This window comes from Sinohyriopsis cumingii, chromosome 12 (assembly GCF_028554795.1).
Source record: "Sinohyriopsis cumingii isolate HCF-2022 chromosome 12, ASM2855479v2, whole genome shotgun sequence".
In the NCBI taxonomy this organism is placed as follows: Eukaryota; Metazoa; Mollusca; class Bivalvia; order Unionida; family Unionidae; genus Sinohyriopsis; species Sinohyriopsis cumingii.
Genome location: NC_142972.1, coordinates 60,672,540 through 60,692,843, shown reverse-complemented (window position 1 = coordinate 60,692,843; position 20,304 = coordinate 60,672,540). Strand labels below are relative to the sequence as shown.

The following is a 20,304-nucleotide window of genomic DNA, read 5'->3' as shown; positions in this document are numbered from 1 at the left end:
TAACATGGCATCATACTATTAAGCTATTAGATAAAATTGGAAGAAAGACCACCACCACCACCCCCCCCCCAAAAAAAACAACACAGCACCGCTCACAAAGCGTTACGCGTGAAACAGATTATCTCTTTAATACACACCCTAGTCGACACTCCGTAAATGTCAGCTGTCTACATTTCGCTAGTACGGCTCTCAACGTGTTGAACATGTGCGTAAATAAACCCAAGTACTGAGCGATGCGTACATGTACACAGTGGGGCGGCATCAGCAACAGAACGCACCTGCAACGGAGCGCGTATTTCAAAGTTTTGAAAACTTGGTCAAAAAATGCAAAAACATGTTTGATGATCTAACAGATTTAAATATATTGTTTAATATCAAGATCATAAAATCATATGAGTCATAATTTCAGGAAAAGATCTCTGTAAGAACGTTTCTTTAGTAAAACCTAAAAAGCCTAAATTTAGATTGAAAGGAGGTCACCTATGACACATAGAATATTATCAACCAATCAGAAAGGACATAACTTCTCACCTGGTCCACCCCTGCGCAGACCGATTGCGCACAGAGTACATACGTTGTCTAGATTCTTTATATCATTCCTTGCATACCAGCAAGTCCGTGTTTTTACTTCAAACTTTTTTAACTAAGAATTTGTAAGTGGTTTAAAGGTACAGAGGATTATTAATTAGGTGAGTATTTACCATATTTGTAAAAATGTTGTTAAATTACGTTAAAGATTAGCTGTTTTCTGTCGGCGCGACCGAAATGTCTGCACAAGTTTCGAATCCCTCGAATTTTTGTCATACTTCGCGACCAACTTCCGGTCGAATACCAAGTCAGAAATTTCGCCACACTGGAGGACGAACATAGCTCGTCAATTTTGGATTTATATTCATTGTACTTCACAAATTTATCATGTTAATCGAGGCTGGAAGGAGTTTTGTGATGTGTGCTGGGTTTGACCCAGTTCGGATCGTTTTCTTGATGGCTGGCAGAACAGGCCTGGCGTTATGGAAAGCGGGATTTGCAAGGGTGAGTTAGGCTGTCTGCACATCGCGTAAAGGCCTGTGCAAAAAGTAGGACATGCCACCGCTGTCAGAGAGGTATCTTTTGTTTTTGTTGTTGTTGCGGGAAACCCTTATTACCGGTACGGACCCTGTTTTGAACCCATTTTATGCAGAAATTGAAAATTTAGGTGGCTGTGGATAAAATTGTTTTGTGGTACATATGTGTATGAATTAAAGTATAAATAAGCAATTGTATAAACGGTGCGGTACACTAGATTTGTTGTCTTCAAGCCGAGTGAAGAAGTTAATATTTAAAAAGATTAAATTTGTAATCATATTATTGCTTGCAATTATTTTCATTGCAGACTTTTACTGTGGTGCGATTTAAACATTTTTTGTAATCATTTGTTTTCTCTGCTGACCAATAGATGAAAGTGTTAAATAACGTTAGGGGCAGCAAACGCCGAAAGTACTTTTGATGGACAGACGGTAACAAAAGGTTTTAATGTCACCTGTATTGAATAGTGTGTCAGTAACTGTTGTCAGTGTAACTGTCAAGTTGCTCTGTTTGTTATTATCTTACTGATGGCCTTATTTTGTGGGTTTAACACAAGTTTTCAGCACATTATAGGCTATAACTGGCAGCTAGTATATCTGTTGGAGGAACAACCACCACCAGCTCACAAGAAGCTACAAGCAAGTTTCTTACCACATTGACAGACTAACCTACACAAAGATGAGAGTGATCTGTAAAGGCAAGTGCCTTAGACCACTCAGCTACCCAGGACTCTATACCAGAGGCATGATTATGAAACATACATCAATTGCAATGTTTGTACACAATCTATATCACAGCGACCTACTTCTGTATAGATGTCGCCTTGATGGTCACCAATCTAGAAGGTCAATAATACACATGTAACTGCTCACATGTAACAAATGGATCGAAGGATTAGATTGGATTGAGGTTGTCAAGTGCCTCTAATATGCCTCAGTCATATTTAAAGTTTCAAAACAGGGCAGTTTCTAGTTTTGTACTTCTGGAAAAGAAGGGTTTACAATACATTTTGTTTTCATAATAAGGCCCTATTCCCAGTCACCTTTAAAAATTAACAGTAGAAACTTTCAAACAAATAAACAACTCTAATACTGCATTTAATTTTATGGGGGGAAACCCCAAAGTAATCTTTATAATATATGGAAAGGCACACTTAATGTTCTATTTTTTTGAGATCTATAATCTAGAATGAATGAAGATGAAAATCTTGGACACTGTATCACAAAGATAAACTGCCTATGGCAGATACAGCAATTATCTATACCTGGAGGGCAGGGAAATGATTTATATTTCCTACATATTGAGTAATTACTTTTTGCTAGATAAAATGTGACAGTGAAGGAAAATAAAACGTTAAGTGCACTATGGTTGATCTTTTAACCCCCTGGGCTTCCTGAGGACTTCACTGGACTAAAACTGAAAATTGGGTGGCTGTTGTGTGGCAGTTTCTTCCTCGAAGATGATAACATCCACTAGTGTAACATTTTTGAGGTTGTATTAGTGTTGTTAAGGGTTACACATATTTACAACGGAATTTATGTAAAATATAAATTTTTCAGTGACTCAAACTTTATTCAGAATTTGAAGGAAGAGAGTTATTATTATTATTATTATTATGTTTCATGAAGAAAAAGAACGAAATTTAAGTTTTGGCCTTGAAAAAGTTGTTTGTTTCCTATTGCACTGCTTTTAAAATTAGGGTAGGCAGGTTGTTTTTATTCAACCATGGAGTGGGGGGATAGGGCCAGCATGAGAAATTTTGACAGTTGACCAGAAAAACTACTCATTTTTTGTTTGCCATAAGTTTCTGAAATGGAAAATTTAATTGTGCAGGTTTCAGTTACTGGCACATCAGTGATCCATCAAAAGTACTGCAGTGCTGCATGAAGACTATAATTCCAGAACTTGAATTTTCCAGTTCACAGGGTTCTTATTTGTGTTTTGAAAGTGACAAACCCAACCACAAAAAAAGGATTGCCCTCTTTTGACATTTGCAGTATAATGGACATTAAACATCTATTTGCCATGTCATCAATACAATTGTCATCTGATTGCATTTTTTCAATCATCATGAAATTTATTATTATACAAGAATAAAAAGCTAATAGGGAACTATGGTAATTGTATTTAATGTGACAAACAGGATCTGTGCAAGGGAATTAGTCACTCACAAAGTGAAGTTCAGTTTTCTTTGCTTCATTTTTATGCTGTTCCACAGCCTACACCTTTTGCAGTATGTTGTAGAGTAAAATATCCATTTTTGTGTTAATTTTTCCATCAGATACGAAGATGACAAGTTGTTAAATAAGTTTTATGTCCTGTTGCAAAATTTGGTGCTAATATGATGATTAGAAATGACATTAGTGTATATGGAATTTCCTTAAATTTTCGTATGCTTCTTGTGGAGAAAAAGTGTGGAAAGTGGAATTTTGTAACCCAATCAGAATTGAATTATGACTGGGGAGACACATCCAGATAAATTATTAATAAAATTCAGATAATTTATCCAGTATTTCAAATGAATGGACAAAAAAATTACTTCTGCTTTAGAAATAGTCGATGATTTTTAACTGTAACTTATTTTCACAGTTAATTTATACAACAGCTGTAGAAGACTTTATTGAAAGTGGATATATTTTTTCATAAAGTTTTATTCGTATTTTGTAAGTAATTTAATTATTTGACATTAAAAAACAGAAGTTTAAAGTGATTATTTTGAACAGTATACATTTGAATTTTGTATATTCAATTTTCATCAAATTGGCCCTGCTCTGGCAGGAGAGAGAGCTTATCATGATTGACCCTGTGCACTGAAAACAATTTTCAGTGGCTTTACTTGAATGAATGAACATAAATTCATTAGCATTGTGACCAGCATGAAGGAGTCAAATAATTTGTTAAAGCTTTTTTCCAAAATTTTAATTTATTTTTTGTGCTTTATTCGGCTAGTTTTTTTGCAGTGCATTTCTTCAGTCCTTAATCAACTTAAATCCAATTTGCATGGCATGGGAATGTCCTGTTCCATGATTGTTCCATGAATTTGTTTCTTAAGTATTCAGTTCTTTTTTTTAAAATCACAATAACATTTACTTCCTGTTTGGCCTCATGATAATAAGGCTAATCTGCAGGCAAAGAATGTGAGCAAGGATGCTGTCAGAAAAGCGTGTATAATCTTTTGGAAATGAAAGAGCATGGAAGTTCTTATTTCTGCCAATAAATATGTTATATTATACCCTTTTTTAGAAACAGATGAAATAAAAAGCAAGATAATTAAAACAAAAAAAAAACTTTCTTACAGAGCTCCACTATTCAAGTTTCATGCATCCAAGATAAAAATCTGCAGACTTGTACAATGTTTTTGGTATGCCAGAGAACCCTGAGTACATTATACAATAATTATTGCATCTGCATTGGTGAGACACTTACCAAAAAACTATGCAAATGAAACACTGCACAACGAAAGAAAAAAGTGACTAGTTGTCACAATCTGATTCTGAAATATTGTATTACTTTGCCAGAATCAGTCGGAATTGTGAACGAAAAAATTCCACTTGTAAAGTTGTATGTTGAATAAAACCTACATTGCTGCAAAATTATTACTCAGATGCAAGGAATATACTCCAAAGTGGTTTTAAACAATCACTGATGACTTTGTAATACCAATACAAGTGGCAAATGTGGTGAGTTTATTTTGATTTAATTATCTGAAACATATCAGTGATCAGGGTTTTCCTTAGGATTGTGAATGTTGCCCTCCCAGCATAAGAACTTGGAGTCCTATTAGTGATATTTTTTCCCATGCAATAAGTCTGAACATCGTCTCACTAATATACATGTCACCAGTCTGTTAATGCTGATTCATTGTGAATTGTGTACAATTAGGCCACACAAAAAAATGTGGTTCTGGTTACTGGTGCAACACTTTTTTCCTGCTGACTCCTACATTGAGGGTGCCAGTATAAATATTAATTTGCAAAAACACGAAAAGAACCCCATAAGAAAATTAAAAAATCATGTCAGAGGGATATAACTGTGATTAAAAGTTTTATATTGGATGCAAATAATGTTTGTTTTCTAGCTTATGGTTCATTTAAGTCTTAAATTATTCAAACAAAAAGAAGAAACTTGCCTTCCTACATCTGTGCTAAACAATTTGTTAAAAGTACCGGTAGTCATAAGCATAAAATTTCCATCTTTGGCCCTATAATAAGTTAATGAAAAATTAAGGCATTGATATCTTGAGTTAATTGTTATCTGTGATGCTAGGGGCAACGAGTGGCAGAGCGGTCTAAAGCGCTTTCCATTATGGATCACTGCCATCTCACCCCTGTCTGCATGGGTTCGAGTCTAAGATTTGGCAAACGTGGGTATGTGAGAAAGCATGCCAGTAGCATCTCGTGGGTCAGTGGTTCTTCCTGGGGTTTTTCTGGGTTCTTCCTCCACCATTAATTACTGGCTGCTATGCATAGCCTATCATGTGCATAGTCTATCATGTGCTGAAAAATGGCGTTAAACCCCACAACATCTGTGATGCTACATGTATAAGGATTCTCAGTGCCTTTATCTGGCCGTTCTTTTATTTTGTGTGCAGTCAGAAGGAATACATGTCAAGGTTATACTTTACCTTGTTAATTTATCGAGTCTTAATTCCATTCCTGATCACTCAACTTTCCAAGACTTTGGAAGAAAAATAAAGGACCTTATTCCTTTCATTTGTATTTCCTTTCATCTTTAAGCAACACTGCGTGCTGCAATAACTTTTTCTCTTAAACATATTTTTATAAATTCCTCCACAGCAGGTTTATGATCAAAATTTTCCTTCAATGTGTGACATATGCATAAAGATAAAAAAATTCCATTGTTTTCTTGTTTTTCTATCTATGTGATTGCCCTATTCCATGATTTATTCCACTAATCTGTCAGTCTCATTTGCGTTATATTTTCTTTAACAAAACTAGGTGCATCCACTAATTTTGATTGGACAGTATTACATGAATCATTTTAATCTGGAGCCTTGTGCTTGGCACTAAAGAAGCATGATGCTGCCATTGGAAAAGTACAGATATGACTGAAAAACAAAGCTATACATGGTTTCAAAAAAATGTGATTTTAGAATGATTTTTGACAATATAGGCATTCATATTCCTTCAAACAAACAAAAACAAGTCTCAAAATCTTGTCAATTTTTTTTCTTCTTAATACAGTATATGATAAAATGCAAGGGGTCCAAATTCATTGTAAAGACTTAGAATAGAATAAAACTTGAGTAACGTTTATTAACAAGTTGCTAAATCACATATAATTAGTCTTTGATCAATATGATAATTAAGAACCAACAATAGATCGACAGGTGTCCTAATCTTGCCTACAGAGATCAAACCTATGTGCCTTCACCTGATCCATTGCATTTGCTTGAACATTGTTTGGGAGCTCACATGCTGCATGACTGATACTGGAGATTTTCAAACTGATCCAGTAAAAGAGAATTTTGACTAGAGAAAAAGCTTATTGTTGGAATTTTTATGTATGCAAGACTAAAAGTGCATGCTTCTTAGATTTTAGCATGTTGGAGAACACTGGTACTCCATTGTTTACATTGGACCAAAAAAAAAAAAAATTTTATTCACTGTTGTCATCCGTAAAAAAGTTAATCAGTTTTGGATTACATAGTAATTTTGATTCATTCGTTGTTTGTAAAACAGTACAGTATTCTACTAGAGGAATAGTTGATATTTGAAGTACAACTAATTTTTTTGGGTACATTTGTTATCTGATTTTCATGTAACATTTTTATAGGGACAGTTGTGGCTGGCTCATTTATTGCTCAAACCCTGAAATTCTATGTGCCTGAAGGGTCACTGTTTTTAAAATAAACATCTGTGATACAATTTGGCAGTTGCAGTATTGTAATTATGAAAAGAAATAAAGAAAATTATATTTAATTATTGTGTGTTTATGTGGAACTCAAAATATTTTTCTCCAGGTCATAATTTCAACCATTATGTAATTGTGTATCAATGTCCTCCATACTTACTGGATCAGCATTGTTGGTGTTCATCCTTTTGGGGGGTGGGGGTGGCATGGAATTTAAAATTTAAATTTTACCCATTAATTCTGCATAGAAATTCCAACCTGTGTAATTGCATGTTGATTTTGGCAAAAGCATCAGTATTAATTACCAATGATTTCCCTCAGACTTAATTTCCTACTACATGTATAATGTTGATAAGAAATCGGCTGTATGCACCAGTGATCGACACTTTGCTAGACTACTGTTTTTGCCATATCAGCCCTTTTGCAGAATCAATAGGAACTGGGCAGAGTCAACAGGTCAGTGATGTCTTGTTTAGCCTGAATCAATATTAGATTGTTACAAAATTATCTTTGACCTTTGTAGTAGAGGAAGAGAGAATCAATTATGACTTGATTACATTAACTTTTTGAATTAAATATTGGCATGTGTTTGATTGCCCATGAACATACATGTGATCCTATCTGTGGTAGGACAGAAATATTTAAAAGACTGTCTACCACACATACTGTTTTATAGTTACAATCTATCACTTTTAGAAAAATATACAAGATATAGAGAAATGTTATATTTACAAAGATTAAAGCAAAAGAGAAGACATCCTCCATTCTTCAAAAAAATAAAATTATTCAAGAAAACTGTTGAGAGCTAGTTAAGTGTGAAATTTTGATCATCACATGTCGTCATTGGTCACCATACAGAGATCTGTTGAATGAAACTAAAAATGCTTATGTGTTTCATTTTTTTAAAAGCTTGTCAATGAACTCCATGATATGCACCTCATCCTTATTGAATTGTCTTACACTCATTTGTATTAATCATAACGACTCAATATTTTCTTGGCTGTCTCAATCTCTGAAATTACCTGCCAACCATGATCATTTTGACCCTCAGACTCCAAAATAAAAACAAAAACCAAAGTAACAGTTGTGAATAGAAAGAATAATCTCTTAAGGTTGTATGAAATCTTAAGCATCAGTTATAAAATACTCTGCATGTGTTCCCCATTTATTCTAAACAAGATAAGACATCTTGAAAATCAATTTGCTCCACAAATAACAGAAATTTTTATTTTCAAGTGTCTCAGATTTTTTTTTATTCCTGAGGGCTCTGATATTTGGTGAAGAGTATAGAACTCCAGTTAAACATGCCAGGCTCCTCTCAAGTGGACCCCCACACCCCATTTGTTCTTGGTTTTTGATATGACCACCTCCTCAAATTTTCAAACTTAGTGTCATTGACAAGAACAGTTTGGGGATCCACATACATGTATGTGGGATTGTCTAGGTTTTACTAAATATGAACATTCTAAAACCTCATGGAATGTTAACATTTCAAAAGGTTAACTGACATATTTATAAATTTTTCACAATACATTGATACACTTTTGCTGTATTGAATTTATTTAATTTAAAAAATGCCTATTCCATTGTTTATTGTATGAACATTGTTAAAAGTGAAAGGTTGCAGTTTATGAGTTCATATAAGTGTTCTGGTTTAGCATAGAACTGCAATGGTGCTTTAAACTGATACGAAAGGATACCAGTGTTATCCCTGGAGGGAGCCCTAGGTGACAGTGGTGCAAGTTGCTGACTTTACCAATCACTAATATCTCACCTCTGTTGTGGTTTAGAGACTCTGGCTTTGCAAATACAGTTTGCCAGCAGCTTCACAAGGGTTGGTGGTCTTCCCAGGGTTGGGTGGTCTATGTTCTTCCTCCAACAGATATGCTGGCTACCACTGATATTGATATGCATGTTGAAAAAAATGGTATTAAACCCTGTCTGCCTGGAAAAATATTTGAAGGTTTGGTAAAAGTACATGTAGTTGTCTTGTAATTGCCAGAGAGTCTATTGCCCAGTATGGTAAGTGCATCTTGAAATTACGTCCCTTGATGTGCTCTCCATTGCCAACGATAAGAAAAGTATAAACCAACACTTCCAGGGAGCAGTTTCCAACAATGGCTAGGATACTTATTGAATAGATTGCCATTTCTTTTATGTGCTCTTTGGATAGACAGACACACAGGAACACATGGCATACATCACTATTTAAATGGGGGGAGAGCAATATGAGTTGCATGCTTTCTCAGCCGCAACAATGGGTAATAATTATCAATCTCCTGAGCGCCAAACTCCAAATCAAGACTAACATTTTCAGATTGTATAAATTATATATAAATGAATGCTTACATAAAATATATCAATACTGGTATGAACTTTATGTCAGGTTATTGTGGAAATAATCATCAAAAATTAGAAAAGACATGCACCTAACTTTGATCTAATTTGTACGTAAAATGTAGTATCATGAATATCCTTGTTTAAATTTACTCAAAAAAGATGTATTGAAGTAGTACGTAGTTTTTAATGGTTTTTAATACAATCCACACATAAATTTATTCTAGAAATCACAATTTAAGGGAACATAAATTGAACAGCATACAAAAAATGAAAATACTATTTCAATTCTTTTCTTTTCTTTTTTAAAAGTATCCAACTAACACAGACATTGATTGTTTTGACAGTACTGAATTATATGCATCACCTAATTGTTTTAAGTCTTTCCCACCTTTAATATTTGTAGTAAAAAAAAGGTATAATTAATATATTCAGTTGCATAACTTCTCAGTTCGAGTCTAAGATTCAGCTAATGTGGGTATGTGAGAAAGCTTGCCAGTAGCTTCTCGAGGGTCGGTGGTTCTTTCCGGGGTTTTCCCGGGTTCTTCCTCCACCATTAATACTGGCCGCCATGTATAGCCTATCGTGTGCTGAAAAATGGCGTTAAGCCCCACGACAACGACAACAACAAAAGCATAACTTCTCAAAGTGCAAATATTAAAGTCATTATCTCATTTGCCTGTATCTATTTGACAGTGTGCAATTCCATCTATATAGTTGTTGCCGAAATGGCAAAAACCAGTCAAAGTTTGGTATTTCCCCAACAGGTTCATATATATTTTATTTCAGTCTTTATACATATATATATATATATATATATATATATATATATATATATATATATATATATATATATTAGTCTTGTTCGATGTACTCATATAAATTTGAACCTCATATTTCTTCACAAGCTTGCTATGTTATTGTTGTTGTTGTTATGGGTAATTTGTATTTTCAAGATTTAGTTATTCATAACAAAAAAAGGAAGGATAAGTGCTTTGGCAAATTTATACATGACATTTGTTCCTCTATTTCTGCCACATATTTTGAAACAAAACTAGGGTAAACATTTATGTAAGCAAACAAATTACACATACAATTCTACTAAAATATACTTTAAATCTAGTTCAAAGATTCATGTTATTAAGCATGAAGTCCAAATTGTTTGAAAGTGATCCAGTTTAATAGCAATAAATTATTATGTTTCATTGCAATTGACTCACTTATAAATATTAAAGTAAGAGCGAATTAAACATTTTGCAATTTATTTCCTGCTGAAAGACAATTTCAAAAGCATCAGAGGTTTTAAATCGGTCGACGTTTTATGATTAAAGTAAATAATGGTATTTTTCAAAGCGTTATGTTAGGTACTTGTAACATTTAAATTTGATGGATCGTCTTTTTTTTGTCTAAATCTATTGCTACAATGCTCCCGGAAGTAACTAATGTACGCTTATTGCAAGAATGATAACTCTGCAGTTATTCATTAAGGGAGGTAAATAATGTTATCGAACTGGGCTATATTACGAAAATGTTTCTATCAAAATTCACTGAATAACACATTGAAAAAATTTATTTATGTTTCCATTACTCTCTGCAAAAACACTCCTGGGTTTGAATCTCAGGCTCAGCCAAGTTTCCCATGACTCAGTGGTTTTTGCCAGGATTTTCCCTGATTCTTCCTCCACTCGTTGTGCTGGTGGCCATAAATAACCCATCTTACAACTTGTGTATAATCATGGGAGAACACAGCAGACAATATAGTCATGTACAGGACATCTGATATAATGAAAAATAAGAAGACAAAAATTTCCAAAATACTACTTTATCAGGGGTCTGTGTACAAGTTTTTGAAAGCTTGTCGCCTGAAAATCGTGTAAGATTTGCGATAGTTGCATTCTGGTTAGGGGAGAGTTGGGAAGCATATGGCATAGTGATTTCTGTGTTTCTACAGATGTTAAGGTAGGCTACAAGTAGCTCATCCTCTTCTGAAACAATCAAAATATATTTGTTTTAAAATAATGAGGGGGAATTAACAGTCACATTTCCCCTCTTTTTATTTCTGTGGAAAGTTGTCTGAAAAGTATGTTATATTATTATTATGTTGTTGTTGTGGGGTTTAATGCCATTTTTCAGCACATGACAGGCTATACATGTGGGCCAGTATTAATGGTGGAGGAAGAACCTGGGAAAAGCCCAGAAAGAACCACTGACCCATGAGAAGCTACTGGCAAGCTTTCTCACATACCCACGTTTGCCAAATCCAAGACTCGAACCCATGCAGACAGAGGTGAGATGGCAGTGATCTGTAATGGAGAGTGCTTTCGGCCACTTGGGGCCCCTATATTATTATAACTTGTTGGAATATTGTCCCACTGTCCTTACATTGCTGTCATTCTTTTCAGATGTTTAGGAATGTCCACCACATGGAGCAGTGCAGATGGATCGAATACTTCCGCTAATGGGGCCCCTGCATCGGCTCCCACAGCAAAAACCGAGAATGACGATATACATGATGATGATTTAGCCAACGATGCGGAAGGAGTGTGGAGTCCAGATATTGAACAAAGTTTCCAAGAGGCACTTGCAATATACCCACCATGTGGGCGGAGAAAGATCATTTTATCAGATGAGGGGAAAATGTATGGTAAGGGAACAAAACTTTGTGTGAAAACAATTTTTTAAAATAATTCCAATCAAAAAATGGCGTTTTGTAATGTTTAATCTAATATGAAGGATTACTAAAAATGCTTGTATACAGTAATCTGAAATTAACTATCTTTTAACAAAAATTCTGAATAATTTTTGTCTATGCTAATGTCTTCTTCAACTGTAATTGCTGCAGAAAAACAGGGCTGTCTAGTTTTAGGTCAAGTCCTGGATTAAATTCTCAGCCTCATACAGGGTTCATGGAGACATGAGCTTCAGCGTCAAATATACATGAAATGCTCAGGCAATGTGCCTTTTCTCTTGGTAATGATTCCCCATGATGCTTTTGATATATTTTCATTTTGGTCAGTCACTGCCAGTCTTTTTGGCATTTGGCTAGAGTTATGTAATCAGGCACAGAGCTATTAAATGTGGTGTAAACACCTGTGCTTATTCCTCCAATAAATGATGCCCTTTAAGGGTATTTAAATAGTTAATGTTGCATATATAAATCAAGAGTTTTCTCAGCTTGAATTGAGCATTCCTATCAAATCATTAATATGGAATAATAACTTTCACTTCACTTTATGTGATTTAGACTAGATACTGCATTGTCAACAAAATCTCATGGAAGCAGATGTATTTGGGTGTATTCAGAAGTAGCCCCCCAAAATGGGTTCCTACTCCCATTTCAGGTGAAAAATGACAAAAGCCTCCAGGGGTTAATGAGTTAATGTGAGATCCTACGAAAGTGCTCTGGTTGCATGCAGTTGAGTCCAGTTTATTGAGAATATTTATAGTTATTTATGAAATTAAAAGTACATTAAATAATATTATGTGCGTGTCCATACATACATACACACACTTACTGTGTATTTATCTTGCATCATCTAGGATATAAAGATGAATAAACATGAATATTTTCTTGGTTTGGTTGATATTAGTTCCAGATGGCCTAAAATAGGATTGGTTGATTGAGCAGTTTATGGTTGACTGGAAATATGTGCCTTTTGTCAAAGTACATTGTGCAAACAGAAAGAAAATGTTGTTAATAAGGTGTGCTTGTCACTTGACTCAATAAATAAAGATTAAGAGGATTGTCTGAATGATTCTTCAGTTAAAGCCGTGATGTTTTCTACCTTCAATGGAATAGGTATCCTGATCATATGAATATATTCTCAAGACATTTTTCTGTTTTAGGAACACAAAAATTATAAGAAGTTGATGGTTAAACTGAAGTAATAACAATAATGACCAAAATTTTATTGGACCATATTACAACTGGATTTTACAAACAAGAGTCTTTGAATGTTCATATTCATGTTTCCTGTATCGGATTCCTCATCTGAGCTAGGTCTTTAAGACCTAAAGTTTTGCCTTCTGTTTCCTATAGCTGATTCATCATCAGATCTGGGTGTATAAGACCTAGTCTCTTGCCTTCTCTTTCCTGTATCGGATTCATCATCAGATCTGGGTCCATGATGCCTAATGTATGGCTTTCTGTATCCTGTAAATGATTCATCATCAGATCTAGGTCTGTAAGGCCTAGTCTTTGGCCTTCTGTTTCTGTATCTGATTCATCATCTGATCTAGGTCTGTGAGGCCTAATGTATGGCCTTCTGTTTCCTGCAACAGATTCATCATTTGATCTAGGTCTGTAAGGCCTATTGTGTTCCCTTGTTTCCTATATCTGATTCATTATCAGATCTAGGTCTATAAGACCTAGTCTTTTGCCTTGTTTCCTGGAGCTGATTCATCACCAGATCTAGGTCCATGAGGCCTAAAGTATGGCATTCTGTTTAATGATTTATGGCTGGGTGTTTACTGATCCTTAGGCAAAATCATAAACCTTAGGTTAGCAGATTGGTATTAATTTTTAGCCCAGCTTATGTAGATGATCAGAGAATTTCTTGTAGCTGTGGTAGTTCTTTAGATTTGTTAAAAGTTTCTGGACGCTGATAGTTGTCTTCTGCAATGGAGGCATACGTTTTACAAACACATATCTCCAGAGGTCAGAAGTCATTTGGGGGTATAAAGATTTAGAAGTGCTTTTGGCTGTCTTATTTAGCTTAAAGAAAGTACTTTTATTTTCTTATGCTCACCCTAGCAGAAGGGGAATGTTTTGATGTTGTATTTCTGCACATCTTCATATCCTTCCTGAATCTGTTTTTATATTATAGAAAAAACTATTAAATTTAGGGCTGCAAAATTTGACCAACTTTATTATCAGAAGTAGACAGGTTAGATTTTTGAGCCATTGCTGAAAATCTTCACTATTTTTAATTCACAATTCTTTTTATTCCTTTGTTTTGTCAGAAACATTATTACCAAAGTTCAGTAAAAACATTTTCAGGTAGACAGATAAAACTTTGGGGGAATATTTGTATATTAGGAGATCACAACAGTTTGATTCATTACATATTTGTTTACTTTTTGAACTTAATGAGTTTTTTTGCAAAAGCCTTGTTAGCAAGACTACCATCAGGTCCAACTGCTGTCAGCATAGGCCCCAGTCTGCCATTGCATATTGTGCTGATAGATCATGGTCTGTGCTGTTTATTCTGCTGATTACTTCTTACAGACTTGTATGTCAGTATATATGGTGGTTACAGTTTAAACAGTGATGTGTGCATTAAATAGAGAAATATTGAAATGATGTAATTCTTATGTATTCTGTATCAAATACAAATATCATCTCACAAACTTGCCATTTTCACAAAGAGTCATGTCATGGAGGCTATTTTATCTCTTCCTGAAAGAATAAGGGAATTTTTGGCAGCCAGTGTGCTTGTCCTGAAAAAAATCTCAAAAAATGGTGGGGATTACATTTTTGTATTGTTTTGTCATGTCTGTCTGTTGCATAGTTGCATAGTTAAAGTTAGTGTACTTCGTTTTCAGTTAATTTGGTAGGGTCTCAATTCCTGTACTACATTTCCAGTCTTTCATCACTTTTTCCTTTTTTCTTTCGTTTTTTTTTTGTTGTCTTGTTCATATAATACAATAGCCTGAAGGATTCCCATCAGCTTGTATCATAAAGTGTCTGCTGTCAAAAGTTGTAAATTACCTTTTTAAATATTAAATGTTCATAGACTATTCCAGTGCTGTCCAACCTTTTTGACACCATGGGCCACTGAAAATGTTTTTCTTGAGGCCGAGGGCCGCAGCAGAAAACTGAAAAGCAACGACTATATAGCTGCTCTTGCTCTGGCGGGCCGCGGGTTGGACTGCACTGGACTAATCTATTTGTTATCATGAGGATAACAATGGCCTCTGGTGATCGAGTAGTCTAAGGCACTTGCACTTTTACAGATCACTCACACATATCACCTCCGTCTGCATAAGTATGAGCTTCATCTTGACCAGTGTGGAGATACGACATGAGAAAATATGCCGTTACCTTTTCCTGGGGTGGTGGTTCTTCTCTTGATCTTCTCCACCAAATATGCTGTTCACCATGAATGGCCTTGCTTGTGCTGAAAAGTGGCATTAAACTCCACATAACCAAATCAGAATAATCAAAAAAAATTATGTTTATGGATGACAATTCATTTAATTAAAACAATGCATGTGGAAATTGAAAATGTCTGGATTTGTGCTGTGTAAAGATTTTGCATTGAAGTTTCTGATGTTCACTGTTTTTGTGTTTCTTTTGTTGAGACAGTGTGATGTTAGGAACTAAATTTTGTAACAAAGGAAGATGCAGAAATGCTTAATTTAGAAATAAATTAGACTTTCCTTTTTTTACAAAGAAAATTTTCACTATGGGAGATGTGGAAGAAAACACCAGTTAATAATAACTCGGAAGAGTCAGATTTGTAACAGACAAGTAATATTTCAGCTCTTTTTCCCTGTATAAAAGATAATTGAGACTGTGTTTTTAGGTCTGAATTTGGCAGTTACTTTGAAAATCATTAATAACCTAGGATATTAATAGAAGAATAATATGTGAATAGTTTTTAAAAAAATATTGAGCATTATAATTTGTGATTTGTTACTATATATACTCTTATAAGTTCAGTCAAACTGCCAAGATCCTGATCTGTCATAGCATAATGCAACTGTAATTCAGGGTCTATGCTGTTTATTCTAATGATTATTCGTAACAAACTGCACAGACCTAGATCTGTCAGTGCTTCTGGGTCTGTGCAGTTTGCAGTTTAACTCTTATTATATGTGAGTATAGACAGTAGTTGAAAGCCAATAAAAGTAACACTGTTATCTTTCCTAATCAGTGAGCAATATGGCCAAAGATCAATAATGAATACCCTCCTACCACTATCCTGTACGGACATCTCTCCCTAAACCAAAATTTATATTGGGAGGGCTTAAGATAAGGTTACTCAGCCCAGGGCGACAATCACTTTGATGCCACTGTATGGTTCTGTTGTTCTCCTGCTGAAGTAGCTTAGTGTACCCATAATGGGATTATGTTTCATCTAAGCTACCTGATCTTATCTCAGCTGTTCTTCAGGTACCACTGTTACCCTTAGGGGTAAAAAAAATCTTTGATGTGTTAACTTTATTTGAGTGGGTGTCATACATGGCAAAAACCAGTTTTGCTTGACCCAGTTTGCATTTGAAGATCTTGTAAGTTCCATCCTGAAAACAGGGAAGAAACGTGTCATGCAGAACTTATTTAAGGATATTGATATGAAACTAATCCAAATATTTATATTTGTTGAAACAAATATTTTTTAAGCTACATTGCTTAAAAAGGTGGGGGGGGGGACAAGAGAAGTGAGAAAATACAAATTGCCATGTGTGGCAATTATAAGGAAAATAAGCAAAATTGTTGTTTTTTAATAATAAACTAAAATCTTAACTGAAATCAAGAATACAAATAATCAGCTTAAATTAGAACGGAATATCACATGTGCTTGAGAGTTAAGTTCTTAAAGCTTGTATGCATGTATTGTGATAATCCTTCACCTTTCATTATCAAAAATAGTTTAAATATGATGAAACTGTTTCATATTAATGACTTTATAAATACATTTCAGCTGCTAAAAAATGGAGGAATAAGGCTTTTTCATTATATGTGTAATATCTCACAGCTTGTGTCCTGTATGTTGTGTTTATCATGTACTTTATCCAAGGGGTTAAAGGTCATGTCTTTGTATGATTCCTTTATATAGGTCAGTCATACAGAGACATTAACCATCTGTTGTATTTTAATTTAGGCCAAACTGTTAACAACATATTCATTATTTCAGTTGTGGATGGTATTGTTCATATATTGCATCTGTTAGCATTCACTGGCTTGGGTGGCAGAGTGATTTAAGGCTATCACCTTCACTGATCACTGCCATTCTCACCCCTGTCTGCATGGTTTCAAGTCTCTGGCACAGCCAGCATAGGCATGTCATACAGCTTGCCAGTAGCTTTCCATGGGTCGTTGGTTTTTATCAGGATTTTCTTGGGTTCTTCACCAATTATACTGGCTGCCATGGATAGCCTATGGTGTGCTGAAACATGGTGTTAAACCCACATCAATAGCAAGCTTTATTTTATTTTGTCCCTTCCTCTGTACCACAATATATAAGACAGTTTGTTACAAACCACTTTTAGATTTTTTTTATACTTACCCACAAGTCAATTATGTGCCTTTTCTCCATTGCTGGCAGTGACCATCGCTTCTGATCGTGATTGATTGAGTACATAAGGATAGACCCTAAACATTTACGATTTTCTTTGATGGAGATTTTAATCACATGACGGCTGATATTTCTAATGATACTAAACCACAAACGGCAAGCATCACCTAGTCTCAGCGTTAACTAGTAGTACATGGGAATATCAAAGATTCCTGTTAATGGCGGATAAGAGATTTCCCCTGGTTGGTTATGTAATGTATACTGGTGCTGAATGCATGTAAACTGAAACAGCTTAAAGTTTTGTGACTCCATGTGTACCTTTAGCCTGTACATGAAAGCATAATATGGATTGTACTCAGTTTAAATCGTTATGTGCTGTTAGTATTAAATTCAAAACAAAAATTTCACCTAGTTGAAAACAAAATACAGTTGTAAAAAGTCTAGAAAATTGGAATGGGAACATAAAATTCTTAAATAAAAGTTTATCGAGAACGCAGATGTATATGTGTATGTCTTGAGGTTTTAATAAGGACTTATGATACTTGTAAGTATAATTTAGAAGTCTAGGTTTATTTCCCAAAAATTGCACAGGTGTGGAAATTTGTATTTAAGGATCTTTTATTTAGATACAGGAGAGGATATGCAGATTCAAGTCATATAAATTATTACTTTTTTAGTGGTCTTTTTTCAGTGGATTAAGACAATGAATTTGGCCATAAGCATAACTAGGGTTGCTAAACAAGCACCTTTTCAATATGAGATCGAAGACACAAAAAACACTAAGGTTGGGTATATGCAATATACGGTTCTTTTTGCCACTACCGCCTACACCAGGGATGATGTGGTGTATATACCCAAAAGTATCTATCCCATGGTATGACATCTGAGCTTGTTTAATGCTTAAAGCATAAAACTCTTACAAATGGTGCAGGTTTGATTCACATCATTAGCTCATCATTGACAGGCTATTGTGATTATGTCCATGGATAAGGCACTTTAATTACCATGGTACTATATATAATCTTAAAATGTGTTGGCTGTAAAACACAACAAAAATAACCTGACAGATCAAACAGTAGATATTAAAGGTGTGCTATATAGGAAAAACCGGTTTAATTGAAAATCATAAATTGACAAAGAAGATTTGACATTGTTTTTTGTAAGTTCAGTTTTAGTAAAAGAGTTGTCATTTGCTAATAAACTGGCCTTTAATTAAAACGAATCCAGATTGTTGATGAGTTTGTACTCTGTAAATGTATTGGCAGATGTATACAATAGACCATCAGTGTATCCCCTTGGTGCCAGAACTGCTTGTCAAACGAAGTAAAAAATCAAATCTGGTAACAAAACTGGGGGTCAAATTAAAAATGTGCGAGTCTGTAAAGTGCAAATTAGGGAAAAGGGAAACGTTGACCATTTACTGATTTATCAGTCTAGCTGGCCCAGACCTTTAGTGGCATGTGCAACTGGAAGACAGATGTAAAATGAATCTAATGTATACTTTCTTCTTACAATATAATACGTACGTAAGCTTTGATATATAGGGTACTTGTAAGTGTGTACATACAGGTAAAGTGATATGCTAGTGTGTTGTTATTTTGGAACTGTGCTGAAGTCATTGTGTGCTTGTACCTTATATTGTTCAGTGGTTTCAACTGGGGCAAAAAATAAAGGTAGTATGGCAGGCAGCCCAGGGATGAGTCATAGGGGAATGAGTAATGTTGCCAAATTGGGGGTCTTGCTGTACATGTCTGGCAGGTAGGGTAGGCTTCATCTTGCTGCCTGACAGCTCGGTATAAATGCATTTGTTTAGAAAGAGGCTCCTTAGGGGAAAGTATATTTTTAAAGAGTGATATGGGGTGCTTCTTATGTATAGATTCGAAATTAATATGTGATAACCATCCTAAAATATTTGTTTTACACAAGATTAGCTTATGGTTTTATTTTTAATATTTGTTCTAAAAATGAAATTTGTAGCCACAATCTTTCAAACAGGGTTAAGTTTTACAATTAAAAAATATTGTTAGACCATGAGCAGTTCAGGGTGTGTGTCTCTTTCCAATCAACCGACTGTCTCTGTTTCTTATTGTCGACCTTTTAATTTTTTCCCCATGGTAAAAGAAAAGGATTCAAAAATCAGTTTTTTGTTTCTTTTGTTTTTTTGTTTTTTTTTTAAAAAAAGACCGCTACCATAATTTTAAAAACCAGTTTAATAAAAGTAAATTGGGTGTGTGTGTTTACATTATCATCATAATAATAATATAAAGCTTCAATTTGAGACAGCTGGTGGGATTTGGATATAGCACTGAATGAGGATTGTCTGATTTAAGAAACAAAGTTTGCCTGTGTTCACAATAATTAGGACTTTTCATGCTTTCAGGGACGAGACTTTTCTGCATGAGAATTTTTTTGGGGGGGGATACATAGGAAAGTTTTTTATCAGTGTGAATTCTAGAAGAAAATGGTGTGTATGTGTGTGCGGGTCCTTTATGAAAGAATTGAGAATTTACAAGTTAATGCCATACAGTGTGACGATAACAAAACGCAAGTTAGTTAGACTTGTAATTTTACCTCCACACATAGCCACCTACCACAGTACAATGAAATGTCCCTAAACTTAACAACCCTTTCCATCCATCTTCTTTGCTTTGCATACACGGGTCATTTTTTTGGTCCAGTAAAAGCCATTTTCTATTATACTAACCCAACTCATGCTTTCCAACCTCTTGTTGTTGTGGGTTTAATGCCATTTTCAGCACATGATAGGATATACATGGCAGTCAGTATA

General features: G+C 34.7%; 1 protein-coding gene across 3 annotated transcripts in view; it reads left to right on the top strand.

Moving 5' to 3' along the window:
- The first annotated feature begins 566 nt into the window (after positions 1 to 566).
- Positions 567 to 20,304, top strand: part of LOC149786566 (transcriptional enhancer factor TEF-1-like) — a 44,999-nt gene continuing 25,261 nt past the window's right edge. For 2 of the 3 annotated variants that reach the window (XM_089977077.1, XM_089977075.1), the window contains exons 1-2: positions 567 to 689; positions 11,679 to 11,920. In XM_089977077.1, coding sequence (XP_089833203.1) covers positions 11,689 to 11,920 — 232 coding nt within the window. In that variant the 5' untranslated portion in view covers positions 567 to 689; positions 11,679 to 11,688. Of the gene's footprint in view, positions 690 to 834; positions 1,033 to 11,678; positions 11,921 to 20,304 lie in introns of those variants that run through there. The other variant, XM_089977076.1, reaches the window with a different exon arrangement.